Source organism: Falco naumanni, chromosome 6, assembly GCF_017639655.2.
Source record: "Falco naumanni isolate bFalNau1 chromosome 6, bFalNau1.pat, whole genome shotgun sequence".
In the NCBI taxonomy this organism is placed as follows: Eukaryota; Metazoa; Chordata; class Aves; order Falconiformes; family Falconidae; genus Falco; species Falco naumanni.
This window is the reverse complement of record NC_054059.1, coordinates 41,297,571-41,318,311: the sequence shown is the minus strand read 5'-3', so window position 1 is coordinate 41,318,311 and position 20,741 is coordinate 41,297,571. Positions and strand designations below refer to the sequence as shown.

The window sequence follows — 20,741 nt, the reverse complement described above, 5'->3', positions numbered from 1 at the left end:
GAACTTAACTCTCCACTTGAAGAAACATAAATTAGTGGCAGCACTCTCAGAAAGTTTGCAGCCACGCAAATAAACACCACCTCATAATCTGGTGGCTTCGTTTCTAAATGGTTTGACTCTAGAGGATTAATTCAACAGAAAAAGGGAGAGCTAGAATTGTTTTGATACATTCTCAAAATGGACATATCGTTTGCTCCTAGTATTTTTAAGTCATTGGCCAAAGATAAGGAATATTTAGAAAACATTCAGAAAAAATAGCTAGACATTTGGGGCAGTAGTGGCAGAGCAATTTGGCTCAGAAAGGAAGAGGGAGAGAGATGCAAAAGTTGCAGTAAGGAAAGGATAATGTGATCAAGGAGTCAATAAAGATTTTTAATATGGACACTGAAGATTATCGTATTATAACAGGAAAAAACAAACTAACAAACAAAAAGACAAAAACACAAACCAGAAGGATCTCAGGATGGCCTAGAGAAAATGTGCTTTAGAATTTATGCACTAGGAACAGCTGGAAGAGAGATTCCTGTATTGTGCTGGTTTCATGAACTATCATATTTCAATTAAATTCCACACAAACCAGGACATTATGGCACTTTGAAGTCAGCTGCCAGAAACACTAATAGATGTTCATGATTAATTACTTGATCTATGTGCCAGAACACAAAGGGTTTCTTTTTCTAAGGACAGTAATATTCCTTGTTTTAAGAAATACAACAGTAAAGGACAGTCATCTTTACCGAGAGCTGAATGCTTAGGCGAATAGCTAGATTTTAGGTTGCTTGCATAAGCATAAGCATTAGCAAAGGGAGTAAACTAATCACAAGATCTACACCAGGAAATATAAACCACTTGTCAACTAATTTATCATGTTACATCAAACCAACCAACCAACCAGCATACAAACAAACAAAAAAACAACAAGAAAGCCTACAACAGGCCTCCTTCCCCCATCCACATTTTTTATTGTGGGATAAACTACTATAATTTTTTTAAAAACCCAAAACTTACTCAACAAGATAACAATCTTATTGGGAAACTATTTGTCTAGCAGTTCATCACTTTCAGGGTGGGATTCATATAACCAAACTCTAACAAACAGTTTTATAGTTTGCCATGAAATAGTTAACTGTGGCATGTTAAATGAGAGGAGTGCAGCAGCTATCCTATACCTTGACTTCAGCTAGGCTTTCAACATGATCTCCCAAAAGATTCTCATATAGAAGCTGATGAAGTATGGGCAGGATAGGCAGGCAATAAGGTGGACTGAAAACTGGCTCAATAGCCAGGCTCAGGGGATGGTGATCAGTGGCACAAAGTCTAGTTGCAGGCCAGTGACTAGCAGTGTACCCCAAAGGACAATACTTGGTCCAGTTTTGTTCAACATCTTCATTAATGATCTGGATGATGGGACAGTGTACCCTCAGCAGGTTTGCTGATGGAAAGCTGGGAGGAGTGATTGATATAATAGACTGTCATGCTGCCATCCTGAGGTAACTCAACAGGCTGGAAAAATGATCTGACAGGAATGTCTTGAAGTTCAGCAAAGGGAAGTACCAAGTCCTGCACCTGGGGAAGAAAACTCCCAGGCACCAGTATAGAATGGGGCTGATCAGCTGCAAAGCAGCTTTGCCAAAAAGGAACTGGGGATTGTGGAGCACATGAAGTCAAACAGGAACCAGCAATATGCCTTTGTGGAACAGTGAGGTTGACCAAACACCAGCAAAGGTTGCCCAGATAGCTTTTGGATTCTCGATCCTTGGAGATATTCAAAAAGTATCTGGAAATGATCCAGGCATATTGTTGTAGGCAACCCTTCTTGAGCATGAGGGCTGGACCAAATGACCTCCAGAGGTCACTTACAACCTCAACCAACTGGCGGATTTGTGATTCTGTGAAATGCAGGCATATTCAGGAAAATTCATCTCATGTTGAAGATGATACCAGTGGCTCAAACTGTTGACATGAGTCAAGTTGCTAAATGAAAACCACTTGCTTTAATTCAGATATCCACAATTCCACACCTACACCTCCCCTCTTTTTTTTTTTTTTTAATTTCTATAAAGAAACAGCATTTTTCTGGGAAAATCTCTCATAATAAGAGATGTTTTAGTAGAAAACAGAGTCTAACATTTTCTCTCTACAAATATTTTCTGGATTGCCACTAATGACAATCAATTTACTTGCCTGCTTAAAAACATTTAAAATAACAAACTAATTTTATTTACATACAACATTGGAAGGAATGTAACATAAATATTTCAGTGTTATGAAGGTCATGTTATTGAATTCAGAGACCCAGTCTCTGTAGCAAGTTTTTTGAACAGACACTCTTTTAAACTGAAGACACTCTGGTTTTGACACAGCCATAATGGAATATCTAAATTCCGAAACAATAAATGAATTATTTTGCCGCTGACCAAGCAACTCCTTGAGGCCTTTCAGCAGACAGTAACAGAAGGTCACATATTTTGATGCCTATGTAGGCCAGTCTGAAAACCTCATACTGGAAGAAATCCTATTAAAGTTCTGCCTGACTAACATATATGCAGCACATCGATGGAGAGAAATTCTTGTGCCTGTATTACAAAGCAGACACACTGCAGTCTCAATTTTCTTCTCATTTGCACCTGTGAAAAAAAGCCAGGCTTTTTCAATATTCTAATTTTCATAAAAAACTATACAAATGATGCCTGGAATATTTCATGATTTTTTTTTTTCTTTTCTTTTCTTTTTTTTTTTTGAGCATTAGATATAGCATCTAAAAGTTACTGCATTAAAATGGAAGAAATGCCAATGAGTTGAATGTAAAGTGCTTTTCCTTTTAGTATTCTGTACTCGGAGCACTCTGCATGCTTTTCACAAGCACTACTTACTTTTCAAGTTTAGCTAAACATAACTCTCCTTAACTTTTCATCTTCTTACTGTGCCAAAGTTTATGACTTGTAAAACCAATAAAACAAACCAAAATATCTGAGTAGCTAGAGAAGATACTAAGCATACCAGACACAGAGCACTTTGTCTTTAAAACACACAAGAGGGGTTGTAATAGAATCATTCATAAAATCCATAGCACAGAAATTAAAGAGAAAAGTACTACAGATTGCAATAAGGCAGAATCACCTAATAGCAGCATTAAAGAGAAAGGAATGACCCTTAGAGTCTATGAGATACTCTAAGTACCCCTCAAGGGCCCGTACATGCTTCACTTCCTTTACTCAAAGCCTTGCGTCCTTTAGAGTACAATCTTGTTAACAGTTCTCAAGGTCACAGCTCAATGCAAGACAGCCAGGCTGTGCATCTGTAGAAGGTACTTATTCCTGGAAAAAAAATAGTTGTTTAGGTGAAAATGATATGCGCTTATGCAGCACGTAAGTCCAAACCTGCAAACACTTATCCCCATTGACAACAGAACAAAAAACCACATCAACCCAAAGCCACAAATGTGTTTGCAGGATCAGTTTGAAAGGTCAAATAAGAGGTGCTGGCACATTTGTCATGGGGTTTTCTGCTGACAGGAGAAAATGTTGAAGGTGAGAGATGTGCACCCGACTCAGTAATGTGTCATTCCCACTCAAATCTGGGTAACTATGGGATAGGCAGCATGGGATGAAGAATGGTATTAGACTTAGCTCTTAACTGCTCTTCCTCTATCTTGCCCAGTGCAGCTTCCTCTTCCATTATAGGAAAGGGAGATGGTCCAAGAGGGCATAGCAGGGAGCAAACTGCAGCTCTGAGCAACCATTCTGTTTCCCTATTGATCCCAGCACAGCTATTCAGAGTGTTTAAAGAAACTTATATTTTCCTAAATGAACTATAACAAATTATTAGGTATCAATATGTGGCCAGACAATAGTAAAATTAGAATTCTGAAAGTAAAGTTCCAATAAGACAAAACAGGCATTATAAACATCGTGGAATAATTAAAACCCAATTAAAAAGAGGAAAAAATATTCAAGAAAAAAAAAAACAACAAACCAACAAAAAAAACCAAACCCCAAACCAAAAAAAAACAAAAAACCAAGGAAAAATAAATCGAAATAGCTTTCCTGGCTTTGTTTAAAGAAATCTGCCAGCCAAAGAAATATAATGAAGCAAGCAGCTGGCAGATGTCTTGTGATCTATGGATCACATAGTTAAGCTGCTAAAGAAAGCAGGGGAGAGAGTCATCCTAGTCTGACATTATCTGAGGATCAGTTGTCTCCCAAGAGTGAATCAAACGAGGAAATCTTACTGATGGAAACGACCTTTCAATGGCTGCTAATACCACCCTGACCTGTAATTTCTAACAATGATCACAGAATTGCCACTGGAGGGTAATTTAGGGGAGAAAGAGTCCAAAGGTTTCAGCAGACTCAAAAGAGAGATAAATGATTCTGATACAAAATGATAACCACCAGAGTGACCAAGGCATAAGAAGGTAATCAGTTCTTCTTAAGAAACAGCTTAAGATCCTTACCATTCACACCTGTAGCACTTGGTAGGAACCAGTTTATCCAGCTGCATTATCATGACCACTCTTCACTAGCTATAGAGACCATGAGTACTTAAGAGTCAGAATGCCTATCGGAAACTTCCTCTGCTCCTAGGGATCATTATACATACCTTTGAAAGATGGTGAAGAAATAAAAGCTTTTTAAGAAAAATCAGTTTGATGTAATACCTACTGCAGAATTTTAATTTCTTTTTAAAATGAGTCATTTCAAACACTATTACTTTAGCAGATACACACACAAAAGTATGCCCCCACAAAACTATAACAACTATGTTAGCTGGAATTATGGATGTATTTGAAGTACAAGACAGAAAAAGAGCTATTTCTTAAAAGCTCAATGGCAGAAGTCTTTAAAATATTTTTTTCTCTCTCCTCACTTTGGTATTTTGCTTTAAACACAACATTAAATTATAAATGCACTGAATTGAATAAACTACTTTCTGGAGCTGTTTTATCTTTATGTAACCAGACTGGACCATATTGCAGCCTCACTCTCACCACATGCTTCCTGATCAGGACATAGTCTGATTCCTTTTGAGGCCTATATACCAAAAGTGAATAAATATGACTTCTTGAGTCAGAAAATTCAATACGAGTCAGCCAGTTTGGAGGCTCTTCAGGGAGCAAATGCATAGTCTTGCTCACTAAAGTACAGTTCAAGATTGACATTTGCATTGTCATCCTGTTTACAAGATCAGGTTGGCCAGGTTCAATCAGGTAATGTCTCTGAGTGCAGCCAGCTTTGCTGTACAGTGTATCTCAAGAGGCTGGCCCTGGCTTTCTTTGCAGCTGTTGGTATGATACAGGCTTATAGTGATCGCATAGAATGTACCTTATGGGAAGGGGGTTGACTGTTCTTCTTGTCGCTGCAAACAACACAAGAAGAAAGAGAAACTGAATTTGCAATTTGAAAAGTACAAGTGCCATGTTATGCCAAAAGACTACTGTCCGTGGCTCCTACTTCTACCAGAAATATGGTCAAACTTGTCTCCTACACAAAGTGAAATAAGAATAGTGTAATTAGTGGGGAGGAAAAATGTTTCAAAATGTAATGTACCTCAAATATTAAAGGTGCTTATAGAGGAAAAAAAAAGACCAAGGGAAAAAAAGTACATATGCATCTGTACTTATATGTACATATATATGTATGCATATGAATTATATAAAATATATATGAAATCAATCAATGATCATTTTTTTATAATAAACATTTAGAAGTACCTATGTTTAAAGTGACACAGAACTGAAACTGACTCAGAGGAGGGCTTTTTTAAGGTTTACAGTTGTAGAGAAACTGAGGAGGGTCTGAAATCTTTGCACAAAGCAGCAGCATTTATGCTAACTAATGTATTCTGCAGAGTAGGCATCATTTTTCTCTATCTTGCTATCTAGCGATGCACTCTTTCTCTACCTTTTAATCACTATTCACTGATACTGAACTCTTCCATTAGCATTTCCAACTACAGTCACACCTGATCTCCAGAGATCAACTGTAAGACAGATCTTCTCTGCAAGAGGAAGTTCTATCAGTGTAGTGGGAGAAATTATATTAAAAAAATTGAAAACCTTTTGATGGATAACTATTATTTTCACTCTTCTTATTGTGTTTCTTTGTACTCTGATAAGGAATTACTTTAAAATAAACTAAAATAAACATCTCAAGTGAAAAAAAAGACCTAGCCTAGGAGTTTGTATGAACATAAAAATGTGTTCTAATTGGTGCCATTCTTCTTGTATATTCTTACACTGACTTGCTAGTGCAATATTACTACCATTTATGAACTTGTACTGGGAAAATGATCATTCCCTTAATGGTCCTCCATTTTCATCAGTCTTCAAATGTCTGCAGGCAGCTCCCTTAACGTGTCACAGACACTGACTGAACTTAACAAGAAAACCCTTATGCTCTTGTCGTTTTCAAACCACGTTGCAAATCAGCATCTTTTTTCATCAAGTTCATAACAGTTATTTATAAATAATTTTAACTTGACTCTGTTTATGTTTCATGTTTGACCAAGGGACTAAATTTACTTTCATTGTCCCTGCCTGGCCTTGCCCAGGATTTTTCCTCTATAAGGAAAATTCATTTGTGTTGATATCTTAGTTGATAATGAACTTAGTCTGTCACATCACAATTTATACTAAAATGTTTACTACAATTTATCATTATACAGCAATGGTACTGTTATTACAATAATTTAGGATTTCAAAATTGCTAAGTTTTAAAGTAAACATGTTAAAGTTTATTAAATGATGTTTTATGGAAATACATTCATTTGGAGGAAGGAATTTCTCTGCAGAAGATCTAAGAAAGTTAGAACCCTGCTAGTTTCTCTAATAGAAGAAAATAAACAACAGACTCTGTGAGATAGGCTTCAGAAATCGTCTCATCTTCAGAGTCAACCTTTAACAACATCCAAAAAATGAGGGAGAGGAAGAGTGTGCTAAGAATGATCATGGACTGCTAAAAAAAAAAAGTATTACTAGCAAATAAATTCCATTAAAGTTCCATCAATTGCTTTTGAATGATTAGAAGACTGTAATGCAGCGAGAGCTTTGCACGCTCAGTTGTTTGTAACTGTCAATAGAAAATGTGCAGACTATTTTCTTTACACTGATGTCAACTCAATACAGTGCTATGCCAGTTTATTCTAAGCCATGGTTTATATGGAAATAAAATGTGTCCTTTTATTATACATATATAAATTAAAATCTCTCTCAAACATATTTTTCAATCCCTTTTTTTTCCCAAAGTTTCATACTCATATGTCCCTGAAATTGATACATATCAAAAATATGATTCTAGAAATTGGGATTAGTACCCAGACATCTATTGAAAGCATTATGTATACACTTGCTATCAAATTTCATACACATTTCCCAAAATGTTTATTTGAATTAAGCGTCTATGAAATCTGGTAACAATTCCTACTGACCTCTTTCCACTGAGGAATTGAATGGCTATTAACAACCTTACCTAGGACAATGGTAACTTGTTCCATATCAGATCATTAAGTGACTCTATGATGTGCCAAGCAACACTGAATAAAGTTCCCTGCATATTGAAAGGTTCCCTGTCTTATGAATAGTCCTTCTTGTTTTTCAAGATTTCAGAAATTACATCCTGGTACTTTTGCCCAACACAGTTATTTTCAATTTTTGCTAAGTATCTGCAAATACATTCTTTCTGCCATGTGATATTTATGTTTTTGCTACCTGACTGCTTCATTCTTTCTTTAATACTTTTGCTCATTTCTATATGCTGTAAATGGCAAACACATCTTCCACAAACAATTTTTTTCACCTTTCCAGTTGTTGCTAAATTACAATAATAAGAGTTCAATAATACTGCTATGGGAGATATCAATGATCTTGCTATGATTTTACAACTCAAAAATAACCTACAAAAAATAAACTATAGTGAAAACAAATGTTCATGTTACTTTTTTCTGAAAAAAGCTTTATAAAACTAAATACATGGAATATTTATTTTTCTGTGTATCTAGAGCTACAGTTGCATTCATTCTTGTAGATTTTACCCAAGACATAGCAGCCTAAAAAGTTTATTCAATTATCAATGCAAATGTTAACAAAGTACTCTCTATGACTTTGTCAGAAATATATTTAATAGCTCTGTTTCTTCCACACTAAATAATTGTCTTAAAAAGTCACCTTCCAAAAATTAGGCTTTAACAGACTTAGCGTTCATCATTTTCCAATGCTTTTTATATGAATGTTTAGGAATTTACTTATTTTTATCTGACTTCTGCTTCAGTAACAGCCTATAGTCTCAACATCTTTTCCAATTCACTGAATTGTCTAAGTCTTCTCAGTTTCTTTTGTCCTAGTGAAATGCACTTCTTTCCTAAAGAACAATTGAAGATAATGGACTAAAAACTAATTTCTCAAAACTATACTCAATGAAATAGATACTCATTAGCAGCAACTAAAATAATTTCTATTCTATATAAATTCTTTCTCTCTAGGACATTGAAAATTAAGAATAAAAGAAAAAGGAGAGTTGGATAAAACCGAGACAAGTAAAATGAAATTTAGGAAATGTACTGTATCTCATATGATGTTAGAAATGCACGATACATAAATCAAGTAAGAATACAAATAAAATTCAATTGTGATTGTTTCAAATACTCCTAGTAGTATCGCTTCAAAAAAAAATAAAATGTATCAAAAATCACATATACCTATATGTACAAACATATGTATAAGTGTTTACACATCAGCAGTGAGTCAAGACACTCCCTTCCATGACTCCTTCCTACCCCTGTAAGCTTATTCACTTATTCTGCATTTACTAGTTCTGCTGATGTTCAGTTAATCACGACAGAGTAGTTATGCCTCCAAGTAGCTGGAGAGTGGCTGCAAAGTTTTCACGGCTAGAAAAGTTGGAAAGATACAACAATAAGTACACTCCTGATTTGATATCTTGATTTGTCTTTCAGATCTGCCTCGATATAGTACAAACAATATATAACTGTGAGTAAAACAGGAAGCAGAGCAACATTCTTCACAAAATCAGCTTCTTAGAGAAATAATACATAGATATAAATTTAAAGACATGTTAGTTTTATCATACATGCTATCGATCCCTATGTGTACGTATGGATTTTTGTGTATATATAAACAACTAAAATGCAATGCTTTATCTGAACTGTATTTGACAACAATTTTCACATGGTAAAGACATATTATTTCCTTATACTTTGTTTCCAAAGAACATTTATTTGTCTCCCAACTTGCATCAATGATTCATTAATGACACATTGAATGTTAGTTACTAAATGTCAAATCATTAAAAATATTAAGGTAGTGACATTTTTTTTAAATGGGCAGACTTCTCATTGTTGCACTTGATTTTTGTAAAATTTTCTTCAGCTGTCACATATTCACACCAAATTCCTTATTGCTGTCTATTTTTCCAATACCGTAAAACAAAGTCAGAGACAGTAAAAGGTGATGGTCCAACAGCTCTCAGCTTACTGGAGTGCAAGATCAACTAAATGCCCAGCTGCTCAGCAGACAGCAACAGCTGAAGTTCCTCCACAAAACCTTCCCATAACACTTCAGTTGAGACGCAAAAGGAACATCTCTCCGCAATTTGTTCACCTTATTCCTTCAGAACTCAGGTCTCTGCTGAGCTTATTAGGCTGGCTAATTAGTATGATCTGTGATGGTGAGTCTTTGAAATATGGATATACTTCCAAAGACAACTGGATTGTGAGCTCTAATAACATTTCTCATAGGTCACTCTACTGCTATCAGATGGTGATAATATTCAGCTATTACTAACCTTGCCTGGAGCAAAACCAACCAGAGATGAAAATTCTTTGTCCTCCATGTTAAAGGAATTACTTTTAAAAACAAAGAAAAGAAAGTCAAAACCACCCGAACCAGCACACTTCTATGAGAGAAAAGGCATACTGTGGGCTTGCAAGTTTCAAAAACATCTCTTTGAACAACATTTCACAAACATCTGCTACTCTGCTTTTCTTAGACATTGCAAATTAAATCTAACTTTTATATTTAAACTTACAGCACTTGCACAAAAAACATATTCATTAGCTAACATTTTGCATCAATTGCTCATATACAAGTAGTCATAATCTTAGGGCTCCTCAAAATATTTTGGGAGTCAGGTCCACCACATTTTGCATGTGGTGTAGTTGGATACCTGACACATTGCAGTTTTACATCTATTAACTCATCCAAATACACTTAAAATATTACGCCTTTGTGTCTTGCAACATGCATTGAATATGTAAGTGAAGAAATCTGCAAAAACAGCTCACTGTATTAATTATGCCATAAATAAGAATGGCAGAGAAGATCTATATATCATCTATATATCATCTAATATAAAGCCTAGCAATCTACAGGCTTCAGGTGAAGATTCATATGAAAAATAAACTTGATGATATGCATTGCATCTCATATGAAGCTGGAGATTCACATTACTGAAATAAATTGAAATTAGAAGTAAAATTCACTCACAACTACCTTAAAAATTCATAGCAGTGGCTGTTTCGAAAACATGCAAACATACCACAAGTCATATATATTTATATTCAAACATATATGGGTAAGTATAAAAAGTCAGCAGGTAGCCAAGACATCCCCTTCCCTTTGTCCTTCCTATCAATTGTACACTAACACATGTCAAGCAAGCAAAGAATTAAGGCAGATAAACTTATGCACCATAAAGAGGAGAAAATAGGCAGGTTTTGTCCTCCCAGATGGAGAGGAAGAAGTTCATGCCTTATGTTTAGCAAAGGAGAAGAGTGAACTTGCCTAAAATCCTACTTATTTGTCCCCTACCAGCAAAGGACATGTACTATATGACAGTACAATATCTTTGCCAATCTATTATTTTCTTCACAAATCTGTAGAAACTGTAAGCTGTCTCAGCGAGATGCAGTTGCTGTGCAGGTCTTGACAGATTCAGAGGCAAAACAGTAAGAACTACAATTCTGTCCTGTCATTGCCATAGGAGGCTGCTCTATACTAGCGGTTTACAATTCAATGGAAAGTTTAAGGCAACTGAATTTCATGCCTGAGGCACATCTTACAGAGGCCCATGGTACAAGTGTTTCAGTCTAAAACTCATGGTGTGCACCACTAAAGAAATGAAGGTCACTTACTGGCATTATTAGATTTTGTTCACATTTCAAAATACAAAAGTGCCAACAAAATGTTTCGTCTGCAGTTTTGCTTGTATCACAGCTCAAATATTACAGCTGTAACAATCAGTATCCTGTAGGCTACCATAGTCAGGAAAAGAAAAAAGCTCTAAACCAATTAGAAACACTTCTTAGCTTGATATTTGATTTATTTGTTACTTTAAGTAAGTGATTCTTAAGAAATCCCATTAATTTCAGGAGCATTAAGAGAGAAAGCAGTAGACATTGTCCCTGATGGTCATAGTACTTAGACAAAGTAGATTTAATTCTTAACATATTTTTTCCCACTCCTCTTTGAACTAGTCAAGGCATATAAAGACAACAGAATGTAACAGACAGAGATTTAGAGCAGAGACCACATTACCAACACGGGTCACAGAGAGAGAAAATATACTTTAAAAAAGATAAACTAAATATAGATTTAATTATTTGCTTGGATTATAATGGCCCAAGGAGTAATTTTATGATCCTACACCCTAAAATCAAAGAGAAACAGCAATTATACATCTAGAATAAGGTGCTACTTACTCTTCTGAAAAACTTCACATGACCTGCACACAGCCTGCACTTTGATCTCAGAAGGGAAAAAGACTGTGGTAAAACTATCTTCAAATAACAGCAAAATTGACCTGAATCAAATATGTAGAACAGCTTCTTTACTTTGAAAATGTTTATACAGTTCAGATATGGACCCTTATCACAAGCTGAATTTTTCATATTGTCCCATCAGCTGTAACATTTGATTCAAATCATGAAACTAAAGATTGTGGAATTACTTGTATTTTAAAGGTTTTGAATACCATGGGAGACCTGCTACTTCATAATCTTTTTTGTCATATTCATGACTATATTCGTCCTCTGATATTCTTGCCTTTTTTTTTTTTTTAAATCCAGACTGCATCAATACCAGCTATCTACAGAAAGAAAGGTAAGGCAAATTATTTCAGATGTTTCTAAACAATTTTTTTAAGCGGTAATAGATGAAATACTTGACTTCAAAGCAATGTAAAATGTTAATGTGCAATATGGGAGAGCATGCAGTGATCAACAAGGAACTTGGCACACCACCTATAACATTAAAAAAATCCTAATCTCCATAATAACCTGTGAGAGTTGGCCTTCCTTTGGCAGAAATCTACAACTGAAAATCGTTCACATATATATTTACTGAGAAGTCAATGATTCTATCCCTTACCAATTTGGAAATACTATCCAATAAAAATAAAACTTGAGTCTCTGTTCTGACTGTACAGTAATAGAAATAAGCGAGTAGGAGTGATAGGGGGATGGCACAAGCTTCTGGAGGGAAAAAATTTCTAAGTCATACTTTTCCTTCAGGAAAAAAAAAAAAAAAAAAAAAAAGGTTTAAGAAGAAAGATGGCTAATTAAGAGCTAGAGAGAAGCTTAGGTGGCTCAAAGTAGTCCCACCAGGATCAGATTAACACATAGTTATCCCTAATGACAAGCAGTCATTCATTCTTTATTCAATGCAGGACAAGACAGCTGAATTTCTAACAGGACTTCCTATTGTACATTCACTTTGAGTTTTTCTGTCCAAGCACTGACCTTCTCCAATATGCTCCTGCCCATGGAGTCTAATGTGATCACAGTCTGAATTGATTTGGCTGAGAAGAATTATGACAGACCTTACATCGCAGTTACCCTTGAAGAACATCTAGCATATGCACTTCTAACTCTCACCACTAGCAAATGAAGTCTCACTTCCAACTCTGGTTTAGGAAGTCCTAACAGCAGAAAAAAATGATTCAAGATTTCACTGTCTAAACAAAGCAAAACATAGCTTTGTCCAAGATTATGAAGCAGGGATTTATTTGATAAAAAATTCTGGTAACACAACAGTAAGTATTTCTCCTTCTAGAGAATTCTTTCTACCTATTAAGTGACAGCAAGCCCTATACATCTTTTACACTTATTTGTATCTGTTAGAAGCTAAAAATAACAGTGCCTTTAGGAATTGTACCCTACCTAGTTTGTGAAAGATGACGTGAGGCACTTCTGTTCCACATATTTGATTTTTACACAGCTTAAGACTGCTGTTATTCCTAAGCCTGGTTTATGGGTACCCTGGGGTACTCCTAACCCATTTTTTGATCTTTTTTTCTACTGGAAACCATTGACAAAAGCAGAACTTCCCTTGAGGACTGCACAGTTTTAGTATTTGTTTCAACTTTCAGCCATTTGCTCAACCTATTAAGAGCTTCTTCAAAGACATAAAATAGCAACCCATCACCTTGAATGCTACAGAAAAAAAATAAATGCAGAAAGGCTGCCAATTCACACTAACTCTGCTGTAGATAAGCAGAATACATTGGAAGGCATTACTCTACATGGAATACTGCCGATGGATTTAGCATAACCCTACAAGGGTATTTGACTCTGAAGTATTTCACTCTGTTGGTCAGAGCTGCATGAAAATATTCATATCAAATATAAACCCAAGGCAAACACAAAGTGTGCCTAATGTAAACTTGAGAATAAAACCCTGCAATAGGCTTAAATATTACTTCCACTTTGTATTTTTTCTATATACCACAGAGTACAGTACTGCTTTAAATATGATTTTCATGAGCTGTGCAAACCTTACTAAAACCATACATAGGCTCTGCCAAGAATTCTGAAGCTTAACTGCTCTGCCTATGGTGGACTAACTATCCATGATAAATGGATGGAAACATCTAGAGAAATAGTATATCTTGTTGTGAACAATAATATTTAAAAATATGTAAACAACACCTGGTTCTCATCTTTTCCTGTTTATATTTTTCTGCAAAAAGACACTTTTTTTTTTTTTACTTTAGTGAAGCTACTACAAAGTATTAGTTAATGTAACAGTTATTCCTCTTTTCCACCTGAATGCTACAGAATGATGAAAGTAGGTCTCACAAAATCCTACAAACTGCAGAGTGACCTGGATGCTATTTTTCAACTGCATAGTAGTATTAGAAAATAATTTCCAGCACAAATACCTATAGTCACCTAAATGTTTAGCTCAAATAAAAAGGTTATGAGTATTTGTGTAATTTGAGTTATATATAAATATTCCAAGAATGCCAGGTTGGAGAAAGAATTAGAAACTCAAAAAACTGAGCAAAGATTTCATAAGTAGGGCAAGAATTTACCATAACTTTTGTGCAACACTGATAAATGATTTCATTGTTTGATCTCGAGCTCTTTGCAAAATGGTGTTACCTTTGACCATCTTTGCAACTGAACAGAAATAGGAACTAAAATAATTTCTGTCACATCTTTAATTGGAAAATTATTTAATTCATGCAAACATATATGAGAAATTGTATTTTAATAACTCACAAGACTGGCCATACAAAAAAAGAAACAGAATACGGCCGGTCTTCTTGGTATGTCAGTTCTTGATATCACCTACAAACGTTTAATATTACAAAAAACTGCATAATAGTCTTTTATGGCTTTAAAATCAAGCTTTTGAAAGATAATCAGCATTTAATGTATGGATTCTCAAAACTTTACAGTTATTACAGAAATGTGTATCAATAATAGATAGAACAACTTTCTTCCATTTTAGTTCCTCTATTCCTCTAACATTGCCTACAGAAGCTAATTTTGGAATTTTTTTCTTGTTTTTTTTTCTTGTCTGTTTTTTTTTGTTTGTTTGGCTGGTTTTGGTGTTGTTGTTTGTTGGGGTTTTTTTGTTTGTTTCGTTGTTTTTTTTAATCAGGAACAGACAACTTTTCCTGCATTCTTAAAATACCTAGAGTTCTTGAGAAGCCAGTGGACACAGGTCCTAGACATAGATACACAAAGCTCAGCTGCTAGTTCAGCAGTTTTACCTCTTCACTGCACTTCATGGTGCTTGGTGACCTATTGCTACCCGAGCCCTAAGCAGGGAATACTAGGACAGGAATAATTCTTTTTCATGCCATTTTACCGCTAGGCTATAAAGTATGCATTCATTGCAGATCTAGTTTCAGCAATGAGCCTTTGGATTTCAGCTTCAAGATTAGCATAAACTGGCTGTGATGAAGAGCCAGGCTACCTACGACAGTACTGTGTGGGATACCTGTCTGTCATTACCATTTTGCTTGGGATCAGGGATCAGCTGTTGGTCCTCCTTCATTTAGCAGTACAGACACATACTAAGGCCATTCCACTTGCCCAGTGAATTTTTAGAAGGTTTAGGAGAACTAGCCACTTACGTAGTTTAGTCTGCACCCTTGCCGCAAAATGCTGTGGTATCAATTTGTCAAGAGATTGATATTTACCCTTTAACCTGTACCTAGGAGCCAGTTCTGTAAATACACCACAGAAGATGCTGCCAAAATCAGCTCTTTCCAGAAAACACAACATATGAGTCAGGAGAGTTCAAATGACCTTTACAACTTTCTCTGTTGACTAACAACTATCATTTTGCAATTCTTTTTCGTATGCATTTACATATGAGGAATGGTGCTACCTGCATCAAGGCAGAGTCAAGTTACAATGGCTTGATGTTAGTTAACCATGAAAGAGAAGAGGAACTGAAATAATATTACCTACTTCCTGCTGATTTCATCTTCTGTAGTTCCACAGGCCAGTACAAAAGACTTGCTTGTGGGTGGGAGGAGATTAGGAGATGCACAGGAGAACAGAGGTCACCCACAAAATCTTATGAAGTAAACGGTAAGGCAGAAGAGAGAATAACCTCTTCATCGTTTCACTGCATCACTTGAATGAGAGAGGAAACCTACACCTATAGCTCTAGGAAGTATGAAAAGTCAAAACCTGGCTACATAAATGTATTAGTGCATTTACAACCTTTATAACTGCAAGGAGGCTGCTGGAGTCTCTCCTGCTCACTCTTAGCATAACTAATTTCACTGCCTCCTACCGAACAATCAGTTCCACAGCCTACAAGACATACTGGGTCAGAAGGGTATTCCCTTGTCTTTTTAGAGACTGAAGGAGATACAACTGCTCTGTAAACTTTTTATAATACCTGCCACCAAATTCTCTTCTCTTGCCTTGGGCTTCAAGGATCTTCCTATGATCAAATAAAATCTGTCAGCCATTCAGAAAAACTAAACTGAATGTTATTTTCAAAGTATCTCTATGCCCCATAATGGAAGACAAACTTATTTATGAATAATTGAATCTGCTATGCAAAATAAAGAAAAGACTGAGAATTATTATGTGTATGAGTAACTTCAAACAACCTATTGTGCCCATCATAACTAGGAATTGCTAGCACCTTGTCAGATGCTCAGGCACCCAACGCAAATCCTATCCTGTTTCTTAGGGTACTCAGTCAGAACTCCTAGAAATTTTTAGAAATAAATTATTTTAAGATCATTTAATGGCATTTCAAAAGGGGTCCTATAAGCTAGAAAGACTGAACAGCATGAGGCCAAGAGGAAAAACATGTCTTCCTTTCCTGTTTAGCATATAAGTCCAGTAAGTTTATTCATAAGTAAGTATTCCCAGTTTACGTGCTGAGCGAAAATTCTACTGAAAGTTAGGTCTCCCATAGTTATTGGATGCCTTAATTTAAATCAATGAGAACTGATATGCTATTATGACATGTCAATAAATAATCCCACTAAACTACTTAGTAAAGAAAGCCAGCAGTTTGTTCTGGGAACGGTTCAGCTAAGCAAACCCAGAAAATTACCTCTTTCTTTCCTTTAGGATTTTGCCACAAAACAAAGAAAAAAAAAATACTACTTCATGAATATGGTTGAATAGGTCTGTACTGAATATATCAATTCACGAAAATGACAACATACCCATTTCAAATTTGAAAGAAATAATGATAACCAGTTCTCAAGCCTAAGTAAGCATATTTATGGCTCATATTCTTCCCTCTTGTTCTTGGGAAAAGGAGAAAGCTGGGCTCAGAATGGAAACTTCATATTATCTTCAATTACAGAGAGGTTAATACTGCTGCAGACTTAACCACTGGTGACAAGCTACCTAAGTAATTCAGCATGTACTGCCTGCAAGGTAGTCTCTGAAAGAGACACGCAGCAATGCTGTAAATGCTATGTATATGGGAAGTGAGCGACACCATACTCTTCAATGCACAACTATCTTTTAAACTCTAAGACTCGTTTGCTTGAGCCAAATACTGTCAGCAACCAACTAGCTGCTATCAATGCAGCAGCACGCATGCACAACATAAACTTCCTATTGAAAATAATATCTTGTTCTGATTCTCTTAGAGATAGTATAATTATATTATGTCCAGGAATCCAGCTTTTCTTCCCCAAAATATATATCTCCTTAACAGTTTCATTCACACTTCCTGCTATATTTTTCTAAGTTCTCTCTTCTATTGCAAGGTGTAGACCAATCAACAGCAATACTTAGAGTGTATAACATGGTGTCATTAGTTAATCTCCTAATCAGTAGATAAATGTATTTCAGGTAATTCTTCACAACGATGGTAGCTGTCTTGCCTGGACAATTGGTTTTTAATCCATGCATTTACAAGTAATGGTATTGAATATATGTGCCCAAATACCACAGAGTAAGATGGATTACAGTATTAAAAACTGCAATAAACAACATGAGAACAGATGCATTTGATTTATAAAACAAACACCAAAAAGCTCCTTTCTGCAGGAACAGCTTATCCCCCTCAAAACTGGGCTTTCTTTCACTGGCTCTTAAACACAGATTAGCAGCAAAGATCTACACGCTTATGCCACTATCTTGAGCACTTGAGGTTGTAGTTAGAAATTAAGCAGTTAGGTTTCCACCTGCAACTCAACTAAGGTACAAAATATAAATCGTAATCATACCAGCAAAACAAAGAGCACACCGGAAAATGTGGTCCATTTTCCAGCACGATACTGAGGTGGGGTAGGGGGGAAATGTCTATAAAGGAAAACCAGCAGAGGAAGAAAAGCTCTTTGAAAGTGCTGTAGTCTCAAGCATAGCAACTGTGCATCTCTGACACTTTTTGTTGTACTTACCGAATATCTGTGCATGTTATACATGTGATACAGCGACTGTTTGTTGTAACGAGGTTCAAAGCCACAGATGTTTCACTGTCAGTGGTTGGATGTGCTCCACATTTAAAGTAAAACTCCTGAAATATTGAAGCAGAGATAAAGAGAAGATTACATACCTGCCATGTGTCCTCCTTTTATCTTAGGCTAAGTGACATTTGAGACAACAGACAAATCACCACTGCCGACAGAAAAGGACAACAATCATTAGCAAAGGTTTACAAGGAAACCCTTGCAAAGATACCAGTCTAGGTGCATATTTTGTTCAGTAATTTCCCTAGTCAAGAAGATATTTACTTGTATAATAATTTAATATCAGTGTGATGCATTCTGTGATTTTCTGCATTTCTAGGAAAAAACCCACTTCCTCTTGACTTCATCTAAGTATAGTCATCAAGATCAAGGGTAGAATACTAAGCATTGTCAGTATTTATTAATATATCCACTTTTTTTTTTTTTTTTTTTACTACAGATGTTACCATTTTCTGAACTCCAGAACACAGGATTTTAAGTCTAAATTATTAAAGTCTAGCCTTGCTTTTGCGATGTTGGCAATCTACATGATAAGATTTTACCATCATATTAAAGGCAAGCTCTAGCTCTCTTAGGACACATTACATTTGTAATTATATATTATAATGTATTTGAATTAAGTTGCTTTAGTCCATACCGCTACATACAGCCTCTTAGACTGCATAACACTTTTTACACAACTGTGTGTTTTATTCCCTTTTCCACTGCACCCCAGGGAAAGCCATACCAATCATGCTGTGCTTTGATAAGTTTTTGTTACAATAGATTGTTCTAAATGTCTAAAACACTCTATGCATATGTAAATAAAAGCAGTTTGAACACATGCTTTGCAATAGGAGCCACAGATTACAGTCTGGACTTTCTTTGTTCCTATGAGTCCTTTTTTCCCCGAATCAAATCGTGGAGGTTTATACTGTAAATAGTAAGACTTATATAAATAAAAGTGTGAATTGGAAGGTAATAGTATAAAAGCATCAGAAGAAATGACGAGAAGGCATAAAAGAATGACAGGTGTTCATGGCATTAAAATATTAAGATCAGAGATGATTCTCAAGAAACCCAGATTGGGGATAGGGCGGGTAACCTGCGGCAAAAGAAAAAGGGACAGAGACAGTGAATAAACCAGTAGCATTTCCTAGTTTACAGAGGTGGGCTAGGATGAAGAAAAAAAATACAGTTACTGTTACCATCCAAACCCCAGCGTTAAGAACAAGCCAAAAATCATGAAAAAGACTTGCTAGGTGACATTTCCTAGTGTCACCTCAAGTTCCTAGGTAGACTATCTGGACACTTATTTTAGTGTTTGTTAGTATATGAATGCAAGACAATGTGTGTGGTTGAATGAAGTGAGTCTCGTTTGATACAAAATTATTTTCTTTATACTGCCTTGCACTAAGATTTACTACAAACTGTACTAAAATCAGTCCAGAAAAAGCTTTTACTTTCTCACTGCCTTGAGCCTTGCAGTATGGAGTTCATCTGCAGAACAGCTGCCAATTACTTTTTTTTCTCAGTGGTGATCATTTAGATATGTTGTATATTTCTACATGAGACAAATACAGTGTTACGCAGGGATATGAGAAGTATCAATACAGCTTTTCTCCCAGGTTAGTCAAACCTGCTTCTCAGAGAGGCACTGACATATGCAACAGATTCAACACAAATAAAGTATTCAAACTCCACTGTAAGTTAAGGACTCATTGTGTGAAGCATGTGTTAGTAGCAGTTTGAGAGAACTAAGGGGTAAGAGTATAGGTTTTCAAAATAGGCACACCTTTAAACAAGCGTAAGTATAGTTTAAAGGTGAGCCTATTTTTAAAACAAAGTAATTGTTCTCAAAACCTTTGAAGTACTCACTTTTTTGTATTTACATAGAGCTAACTTTTTTTAATAACTGTATCATCTTCCTGTCCTGTTTCATAACATCAGAAAGCAGTCCCAAGCAAGAAAATATACTTAAAGTCATCCTTAGACATTAGTTTCCATGGTTTTTTTCTCTTCTAGACCAAGTTCCACACACAAACGTTAAATACCAGCCCAACTTGAAGCATTTCAGCAGTCGGGAATGAGTCAATGGAAGTACATATTCATCCAGAGTACATGAAAATCCTACATAATCTGTAACTTCAATTTATTTTCAAACGTTTAAATGTATCCATTAATCTTTGTATTATTTGCTGATGAGTTTTTGGAGCTTGGGTTTTTTTTGTCCTTTAATTTGATTTTATTTTTGTTTGAACAAATTGGTAAGAAGGATTTATTTCAATGCAGGGGAAGTCTTGAAAGTATCTCCTTGCTTCATTACATCCTCTGCATAAAACTAACAGATTATTGACAACTCACTACTCCAGAACAGATAAACTATGGGCCAGGAAACATACCAAAGAAAAACAACTTTTGATAAAATTGCTTACCCACTATAATAAAAATTTATTTGGGTCAGTCACAAGCAAAAAGAAAAAGAGTAATAAAGGAAGTAAGCTCTAAAACACTTGAAATAGCTTTAGACTTTTTTTTTTTCTCCTAAAGAGCATC

General features: G+C 35.6%; 1 protein-coding gene across 1 annotated transcript in view; it reads right to left on the bottom strand.

Moving 5' to 3' along the window:
• PRKN (parkin RBR E3 ubiquitin protein ligase) overlaps positions 1 to 20,741 on the bottom strand; it is a 616,239-nt gene that overhangs the window by 355,410 nt on the left and 240,088 nt on the right. Inside the window, exon 6 of the mRNA XM_040598195.1 lies at positions 18,138 to 18,253. Coding sequence (XP_040454129.1) covers positions 18,138 to 18,253 — 116 coding nt within the window. The remainder of the gene's footprint in view (positions 1 to 18,137; positions 18,254 to 20,741) is intronic.